This window comes from Myripristis murdjan, chromosome 2 (assembly GCF_902150065.1).
Source record: "Myripristis murdjan chromosome 2, fMyrMur1.1, whole genome shotgun sequence".
Taxonomy (NCBI): domain Eukaryota; kingdom Metazoa; phylum Chordata; class Actinopteri; order Holocentriformes; family Holocentridae; genus Myripristis; species Myripristis murdjan.
Genome location: NC_043981.1, coordinates 20,777,900 through 20,787,899, shown reverse-complemented (window position 1 = coordinate 20,787,899; position 10,000 = coordinate 20,777,900). Strand labels below are relative to the sequence as shown.

Below are 10,000 nucleotides of genomic sequence, written 5' to 3'. Positions count from 1 at the left end.
TTTTTTCCCTAATATTTTGGTCATTTCCTGGTGATTTTCTTGTTTTTTTTTTTTGTTTCTTGCTGATCATGTGGACTAAAGGAGGACATGCGGACTGATGGAGGGAGGGCCGGCCAGGTGTGACGTCTCTGCTCAGGGCGGCCCCGCACCTCTGGGGGCCCGAGCCGTAGAACATCCAGTGTCCTGTGCGGGAGAGGACAGACGCCTGGAGGCTCAGGAGAGACAGACAGAAGTGAAACCCAGAGAGTCAGACAGAAACAGGAGAAACTGAATCAGGGAGAGAAAGACAGTCACAGTGCAGCTGCAGCCGCTTTCTGTCATCTGTGGGGTGACAGCGCCCCCCCGTGGCTGTAGTATGTTACTACAGGCTACTGCAGGGGGTCTCCAACCTCCTTCATCTTCTGGACCCACAGGTTAGTCCTCCTGAGGCCCCAGACCCCCAGGTTGACCCTCCTGAGGCCCCAGACCCCCAGGTTGACCCAGCTGAGGCCCCGGGCCCCCACAGGAAGAGGCTCTGATATGAAAAAATATTTTGGTTTGTATTCATTATGGAACTGCCCAGGTGTCATAACTTGTCAAATCAATTCAAACATCATGTTCAGATCATCAGTAATCAATAATCACTGCCACAGATCTTTATCTGGTGCATTAACCCCTTCACTCCTGAGACAGTTCACTGGATTTCTGTCAGAGTAAATAAAAAGTAAATAAATAAATTAATTTAATTTAAAAACGAATAAAAAAAAATACTAGAATGTGAATAGAAAAAAATTAGCACAAAAAAACACAACAGAATTACCAGAAAATTAGCACAACAAATACCAGAAAATAATAATAAAAAACAAAACAGACTGTCTAATAATTAAACGGGTCTATTTAAAGGTCAGGTCGGTGATGCCGGATCAGATTTCTTATGTTTACATGTTTGTACTCATTTTGCTGAGGACCCCCTTAGGAACTATCAGAGACCCCTGGGGGTCCCCAAACCCCACTTTGAAAACCCCTGGTCTCATGCTCTGTCATCGGGTTTTCAGATCAAACTAATAATCCACAAGCCTTTCAGGAATGTCTGTTTTCATATTCAGATTTAAACTGCAGCAGCTTCATTAAACACCTCTACTGCTCTGACCTCCTATACAGCCAGGGGGCGCTGTGCCACACTGAGCACTAAACACCAAAACAATGACCACGTCTCACCACAGGGGGTCGACAAAGACAAGAAACACAAAAAACATCTGGCGGATTATTTTGAAGTCTCAGAGTCCAGCAGGAACTAATCTGGACAAGATTAACTATTCCAGATTAAGGCCTATCCTATAAATCCTATGTAGTATTACTAATACTACAATTACTATGTATTTCATATTTGTATTGGAGTTTTATGATAGAAATGAAAACAAAAATCCTCCAAAAATTTAAAAGCAAAATAAATCAAATTAATTTTGCCCAAAGGATTAAATCAAACCTTTAGAAATAAAAGTCCCATCCACCGGATTTCAGACAGTTAATCTGAGCTCATGTTAAACCCTTAGGGAAGCAGAGTCACGTGATCCAGGTGATCTGATGATCCAGGTGATCTGATGATCCAGGTAATCCTGATGATCCAGGTGATCTGATGATCCAGGTGATCCTGATGATCCAGATGATCCTGATGATCCAGGTGATCCTGATGATCCAGGTGATGCAGATGATCCAGCGCTACAGTCTGTCAGCAGGTAAGTGACACATCAGGCTGCAGTCCATCATGATGTGTTGCCATGACAACCAGAGTGGACGCTGGGCTGGACCTGAGCCACACTGCTCCCAGTAGAGATCAATAAAGCTGAAAAAGTGATCAGTAATCAATAATAGATCCTCTGAGTGAAATCACAACATCACAATCCTGTCTGCAGCAGAAATATGGACAGGAACAGTCCAGTTACTGATCAATATCTGGATCAAATGGACTGATCAGTTTAGAGCATTGAGCCCCACTGACCCACACAGATTCTGCTCTGTTTAGCTCAGTGCTGCCCCCGCTGGACACAACACTGACCTGCAGGCTGTTTAGCTCAGTGCTGCCCCCGCTGGACACAACACTGACCTGCAGGCTGTTTAGCTCAGTGCTGCCCCCGCTGGACACAACACTGACCTGCAGGCTGTTTAGCTCAGTGCTGCCCCCGCTGGACACAACACTGACCTGCAGGCTGTTTAGCTCAGTGCTGCCCCCGCTGGACACAACACTGACCTGCAGGCTGTTTAGCTCAGTGCTGCCCCCGCTGGACACAACACTGACCTGCAGGCTGTTTAGCTCAGTGCTGCCCCCGCTGGACACAACACTGACCTGCAGGCTGTTTCAGGAGACAAATTTTATTTTATTGTACAGGGTGACCCCAAAAAAACAGGAACTTTTTAACAATCCAATGAAACCAAGAGTGATGGAAGAAAAATATTTTATTCATATTAATTGAAACCTGAAAACATGCCATTTAAGAAACAATGATGGAATATTCATTTTTTAAAAATTTTGCTGCCACTTGCTCATGTCTGCCAATACGCACTTCAAAAATTCCCGTTTTTTTGGGTCACCCTGTATTTCATTTTATTTCAATTTATTTTATTTTTATTTATTTTATAAGATTACTATATTGTATTTTATTAAGGTGATTTTACTTTTTTTTATAATGTATATATTATGTTTTATATATTTTGTTTGTTATTATAATGTCATTTTTGTGGTATTTTATTTCATTTTATTTTATTCATTTTTGATGATTGCTTTTTTTTTATTTTATTCGGTGTTATTTTATTTTCTGTGACTGCACTTTGTTGGAGTTGTACTGGATATGCAGTCACAGTCACAGAAAAATATCACTGTCCTGATATTGTAATCAATGACACCACTGTGATATTATTAACTTACATGTACTGACCTCAGCGCCACAAATAAGACAAACAATTAAAAAACATACAAATGACCATCTCTATTATTACAGTGCTTTTTATTAAGAATATAAATTATTATTGTAACTATTAAACAATATCAGATTAAAATAATAATCAGGAGTTTGATTGATTATTTAACGGGCCAATCACAGAGCAGAACCGTCTGATCACTCTCTCCCTCTCATCACACACACACACACACACACACACACACACACACACACACACACAGAAAGACCACATTACCCAGCATACCTTGCCCCAGAACAAAGACTGCATTACCCAGCTCGCAGGACAGAGACTACATTTCCCAGCAGCCCCTGCAGCAGAACAAAGCCGGCCGGGATTGAGGAATAAATAAACATCTGATCATATAAACGTGATTATTTAATATTCAGTATTAACAAAGATCAATAATAATAATGATAATGACTGTATTACCAATAATATTCCCAATAATATTAATCATAAATGAATATAAAACCATTTACCTTTCTGTTTACATGGTATTGCACGTGTTCCACCCTTTATTATTATTATTATTATTATTATTACATATAAATGTTACAATGTAACAAAGAGAACACATCCTCCCTCTCTCTCTGTCTCTCTCTCCACCTGTCTCTCTCTCCCTCTCTCTCTCTATCTCTCTCTCCACCTGTCTCTCTCTCCCTCTCTCTCCCCGGTCTGTGTCGGGGTCTCTCCACCTGTCTCTCTCTCCCTCTCTCTCTCCCCGGTCTGTGTCGGGGTCTCTCCACCTGTCTGTCTCTCTGAGGGGGCGGGGCCTGGGCGGCAGCAGCTTCATTGTCTGCTGCGGGGAGAGAGAGGGAGGTCGAGAGAGGCAGACAAAGAGCAGAGGAGCCGCTCTGCCTTTCTCTTGTGGCGGTGGGGGAGGAGAGGAGGAGGATTAACCGGCTCATCTCCGACACACACATACACACACACACACACACGCACACACACACACTCTCATTCACACACACACTCTCACTCACTCACACTCACACACACATCAGGACGCCGACACACACGGCGCGAGCGCCCCGGTGGCCGCTCTTCCTCAGCATCAGCATCACCGCGGCGGAGGAGAGAGACAATAGAGAGAGAGACAGGCGGAGGGGGAAACGGAGACAGGCGGTGCGAGAGAGGGAGACAGGTGGAGAGGCGACAGACCACGCCGCCTCTCGCTTTGCACCGCGACCGCGAGCCTGTCTGTCGCTCCGTCTGGAGGAGAGAGAGAGACAGGAGGCCGGGATCACCGTCTGTCTGTCTGTCGAGTGTGTGTGGGGGTGTGTGTGGGCGCGCGTGTGTGTGTGTGTGGTGGCGGACCACATGTGTGCGATGATGTGTGTGTGTGTGCGTCGAGCAAGAAGCATCCGTGTGTGATTTGGTGTGTGTGTGTGTGTGTGTGTTCATTAGGGGGAGTTTCCCGTGAGTGAGTTCCCGTGTGTGTGTGTGTGTGTGTGTGTGTGTGTGTGTGTGTGTGTGTGTGTGTGTGTGTGTGTGTGTGTCATGGGGAACGCGGAGAGCATGGAGAGCCAGCTGGCGGTGATCCGGTCGCGCGCGGCGCCGGTTCGACTCCCGATGCCGGACCCTGCCGAACTGGAGGAGAGATTCTCTATCGCGCTGGTACACACACACACACACACACACACACACACACACACACACACACACACACCTTGAATAAGGCCTGATGTTCGATATAGCACTGATGCTGATGCGTTCATGTGTTCTTGCCGTGTGTGTGTGTGTGTGTGTGTGTGTGTGTGTGTGTGTGTGTGTGTGTGTGTGTGTGATGTTTAATTCAGAGCTCATCCCTCCTGCTCTCACATCACATTCAGTTCACATGTGTGTGAATGTATTTTAACCCTGTCTCACTCTCTCTCTGTCTCTCTGCCTGTCTCTCTCTCTGCCTGTCTCTCTCTCAGAACTCGATGAACCTCCCTCCTGACAAGGTGCGGCTGCTGCGTTGCTATGACAACGAGAAGAAGTGGGAGCTGATATGTGACCAGGTAGGAAGAGGAAGTGCTTTCTGATTGGTCCTGGGGGCTGTTTTGGGGCTGGTGATGTCATCAGGGCGGGACGTGTGAGCGGCGGGTCGCTGTGTGTGTCAGAGTAATCAGATTACTGTGGTGATGAGGTCTTGGTGTGATGATGGTAAAAGGGGGCGTGGCGGCGTCACGTGACTCTCTGGCGTTGACGCGGCGCCGTGTTGGCGTGTTGCTCGCGGCGCCTGCTGATGATGCAAGCGTTGCGACCGAGTGATCTGATTGGAGGAGAGGTGTTAGGTCCGTGAGCTCGCATTCAAGCGAGCATGGCCCGCCGCCTGAGTCTGACACCGCCATGTCTAGACTGTCAACACCACTCCCGTCGCCATGGTACCAGCTCTCTGATTGGTTGAGCTGGCTGAGAGAATTGTGGGTAATGTAGTGTGGCGCTGTGCTGATCTGAAAGGGAAAGGCGGTTCTGCTCGGTTCAGGTTCTGCACGTTTGTGGGTGTACAGCAGCCAGATCCAACCGAGTGATCTGATTGGACGAGCCGTGTTCCAGGTGTGCTGACACTCAACATGACCTGGACACGAACGCCGTTTTCTAAAAGTCAGTCATCTTCAAGGTCCCTTCAGTCCGTTTCTGCTGGAGTTTTGTCCGTCACTTCAGATTAAATCAGATCCATCAGGGAGAACAGACCGTGGAGCCTTTCACAATAAAAGCTCAGCCAGTGAAGACGAGAAGAGGAACCTGCTTCTGCTTTTTGTCATTTTTTTTTTAAATTTCACAATAAAAGCCGCACCGTGAAAAACTGCAGCGAGGACCATTTAGACTGAACTGGTTAAAAAAAAAAAAAGGTAGAATAAGATGAGAGCCATGTAGACTCAACCATCACATGATGAGCTTCTTCCACATGTTTCAGTTGAGTCTACAGGGTCCTCACCTCAGTTGAGTGTAATGTCCCTTTAAAAGCATGCAGTGTGCAGCGTGTTCTCTGGAAAAGATCCCAGCTAACACAGTTACTGTTTGGAAAAAGGAGCTCAGTCACTTTTACTGCCAGGACATTTGACATGAGACACTTTGGACTTTTACTGCAGGACATTTTTACTGCACTACTTCTACTTCTACTGCAGTCACATACCAGCAGAGGAACAGTACTTCTACTTGTACTGCAGTCACATACCAGCAGAGGAACAGTACTTCTACTTCTACTGCAGTCACATACCAGCAGAGGAACAGTACTTCTACTTCTACTGCAGTCACATACCAGCTGATAGTCAGGGTTTGGGACATGAGGAAGATATTTAACCCTTTGAATTTTTTTGGTGCTTTTCTTGTGATTGTTTATTCATTTTGTCACATTTTGTGGTGATGTTATGGTAACGTCTGGGTCATTTTTTGTATTTTTGAATGTCTGGTGGTCACTCTGTGATCACTTCCTGTCAGTCAGATCTAATATCTTTAAAGAGTTAAATAACGTCGGCGTCATGCTGAGGAGATGGAACCACAGATAGTCCAGTCATTTTATGAAAAAACCCTCAGACAAACTCCAAGAGAAGTAAACTCAACTGATTTTGTATCCTCAGTTTGTCCTGAGTGAGGGGGGAAAAGTCCCAAGAGATCCCATTGGTGGAAAGTTTGGAAAATCACCTCTATATGACCACATATTACCAAAAAACACTGTTTTTAACACACAGGGGAAAGGGGTTCAACATCTTACTTTCAGATATCACTATAAAAATTCACAAGTTGATTACACACACAAAGACAAGAAAAAAAGTCAATTACAAGTTCTTTGAATTATTCTGTTTACACATGCATATCACACATTATCTGATTTGATATGCGCTAATAAGGAATATAAGGAATAAATGCCAGAACAGATATTTAAACAGTGAATTACAAGGTTACTATATATATAATAACCTTTTAATTTTTAAATGTTAAATGTGTGATATGCAGGTGTAAACAGACTAAAGGGGAGTCGGCTCTTCATCAGCTGGTCACCTGAAGTCGCTCCGGGTTCAAACGGTTTAAAACAGGAAGTAAAAAAACAGGAAGTGACAGCAGAAAACAGGAAGTGACAGGAAGAGCAGAAGTTCTCCTGGCTGGTGATAAAAAAAACAAACAAACAAGCACGTGTGTGTCTGTGTGTGTACCTGCACAGGTGTGTGTGTGTGTGTGTGTGTGTGTGTGTGAGGTGGAGACGTGCTGATAGAGGAATCACTCCTGCATGTTTTCAGAAACATGCAGGAGAAAAGCTGATTAGCAAAACAAATAATAAATTAGTAACGAATACTGGAAAATAACCAGAAAACTGTGTGTGTGTGTGTGTGTGTGTGTGTGTGACTCTGTGTGTGTGTGTGTGTGTGTGTGTGTGTGTGTGTGTGTGTGTGCGTGTGTGACTCTGTGTGTGTGTGTGTGTGTGTGTGTGTGTGTGTGTGTGTGTGTGTGTGTGTGTGTGTGTGTGTGTGTGTGTGTGTGTGCGTGTGTGTGTGTGTGTGTGTGTGTGCGCTGCAGGAGCGGTTCCAGGTGAAGAACCCCCCCCCACACCTACATCCAGAAGCTGCGAGGCTTCCTGGACCCGGCTGTCACTCGCAAGGTATGATGGGAAATGTAGTTCAGCTGGTTTCAGTCCACTGCCGACGCCTGATTGGCTCATTCAAGTTATTCAACCAACAACCTGTCTCTCTCTCTGTCTGTCTGTCTGTCTGCCTGTCTCTCTGTCTGTCTGTCTGTCTGTCTGTCTGTCTGCCTGCCTGTCTGCCTGTCTCTCTCTCTGTCTGCCTGTCTGCCTGCCTGTCTGTCTGCAGAAGTTCAGGAGGAGGGTTCAGGAGTCGACTCAGACGCTCAGAGAGCTGGAGATCTCCCTCCGCACCAACCACATCGGGTACCTGTCTGTCTGTCTGACCACCTGTCTGTCTGTCTGTCTGACCGCCTGTCTGTCTGTCTGTCTGACCGCCTGTCTGTCTGTCTGTCTGACCGCCTGTCTGTCTGTCTGTCTGACCGCCTGTCTGTCGGTCTGACCGCCTGTCTGTCGGTCTGACCACCTGTCTGTCTGTCTGTCTGTCTGACCACCTGTCTGTCTGTCTGACTGACCGCCTGTCTGTCTGTCTGACTGCCTGTCTGTCTGTCTGACTGACCGCCTGTCTGTCTGTCTGACCGCCTGTCTGTCTGTCCGACCACCTGTCTGTCTGTCTGACTGACCGCCTGTCTGTCTGTCTGACTGCCTGTCTGTCTGTCTGACTGACTGCCTGTCTGTCTGTCTGACCGCCTGTCTGTCTGTCCGACCACCTGTCTGTCTGTCTGACCCCCTCTCTGTCTGTCTGAACGCCTGTCTGTCTGTCTGTCTGTCTGACTGTCTGTCTGTCTGTCTGACCACCTGTCTGTCTGGCCACCTGTCTGTCTGTCTGACTACCTGTTTCTCTGTCTGATGGCCTGTCTGACTGACTTACTGTCCCACTCTCTCTCTCTCCCTGTCTGTCTGTGTGCCTGACCCCCTGTCTGTCTGCCTGAACCCCTCTCTGTATGTCTGACCCCCTGCCTGTGTGCCTGACCCCCTGCCTGTCTGTCTGACCCCCTGCCTGTCTGTCTGACCCCCTGCCTGTCTGTGTGCCTGCCTGTCTGTGTGCCAGGTGGGTGAGGGAGTTCCTGAATGAGGAGAACCAGGGTCTGGACGTGCTGGTGGAGTACCTGTCCTTCGCTCAGTACGCCGTCACGTGAGTCGCCTCTTCACCTCATGACATCAGCAGGGAGCCTCAAACCTGATTGGCTGCTGCTGATGACACTGCTGCACTGTGTGTGTGTGTGTGTGTGTGTGTGTGTGTGTGTGTGTGTGTGTGTGTGTGTGTGTGTGTGTGTGTGCAGGTTCGATGGCGAGCAGTCGGAGGCCGGAGGCGAGTCGTCGTCCATCGACTCTCCGTGGAGTCGCTCCATAGAAGATCTCCATGGCGACTGCAGCCTCCCCTCCCCCTCGTCCTCCGTGCCCCGAGCGTCACGCCACTCCATCAGGTACACACACACACACACACACACACACACACACACACACACACACACACACACACACACACACACACACACACACACACACTTAAAAATGCCAGTTTTACAGTTACACCTTCGGTTGTATTTATCTGTGATTACATCTCCACCCCATCGTGTGTGTGTGCGTGTGTGTGTGCGTGTGCGTGTGTGTGTGTGTGTGTGTGTGTGTGTGTGTGTGTGTAGCTCCACCCTGGTCACTCGCTCTAACACACTCCCCAGCCGCCGGACGCTGAAGAACTCCCGTCTGGTGTGTAAGAAGGACGACGTTCATGTGTGTATCATGTGTCTGCGAGCCATCATGAATTACCAGGTAACACACACACACACACACACACACACACACACACACGCACGCACACGCACACACGCACACACACACACAGGGTATGTGGTCAAAGTGGGCGTGGCCTGTGATGTCATCAGTAGCTCAGGTGTTTGGTGTTGTGCCCGTGGCCTGCAGGGGGCGCTGTGCTGACGGCGTTTCGTTGTACTTCCTGTTGGGACAGGATGTGGGGCGGGGCTTAGCCTGTGACGGACAGTGATGAAGTACAGTTGCTTTTATACCTTAGTAGTACTTTAGTACTTTTTTGGGTTTTTTTTTTGTAAACTTGTGACTTTTACTTTGAAGTCACTTTGAAGTTTACTCTCCTGAAATGTGATTGGCTGCTCGCTGTGTTCCTCACAGGGAACAGCCAATCACAGCGTCCTGATTTGATGCTTTATTGCTGTGATTAGTGTCGATTATTAGCTTTTTTTTTCTTTTTCAAACTGAAACTAATAAAAATAATTTATATTTAAATCTGAAATGACAGAGTTTATATAGAATCAACATGAAGGACGTTCACTTTAAAAATTTCCATGGAAAGATCGACAGGTTCCTGTCTGTCAGCTGATTGGTCAGATCGACAGGTTCCTGTCTGTCAGCTGATTGGTCAGATCGACAGGTTCGTGTCTGTCAGCTGATTGGTCAGATCGACAGGTTCCTGTCTGTCAGCTGATTGGTCAGATCGACAGGTTCCTGTCTGTCAGCTGATTG

At 47.2% G+C, this 10,000-nt stretch overlaps 1 protein-coding gene across 1 annotated transcript in view; it reads left to right on the top strand.

Moving 5' to 3' along the window:
- The first annotated feature begins 4,437 nt into the window (after positions 1–4,437).
- LOC115370600 (formin-like protein 2) overlaps positions 4,438–10,000 on the top strand; it is a 20,786-nt gene continuing 15,223 nt past the window's right edge. The window contains 8 exon segments of the mRNA XM_030067704.1: positions 4,438–4,554; positions 4,857–4,940; positions 7,438–7,458; positions 7,460–7,519; positions 7,731–7,807; positions 8,553–8,636; positions 8,785–8,928; positions 9,148–9,274. Coding sequence (XP_029923564.1) covers positions 4,438–4,554; positions 4,857–4,940; positions 7,438–7,458; positions 7,460–7,519; positions 7,731–7,807; positions 8,553–8,636; positions 8,785–8,928; positions 9,148–9,274 — 714 coding nt within the window.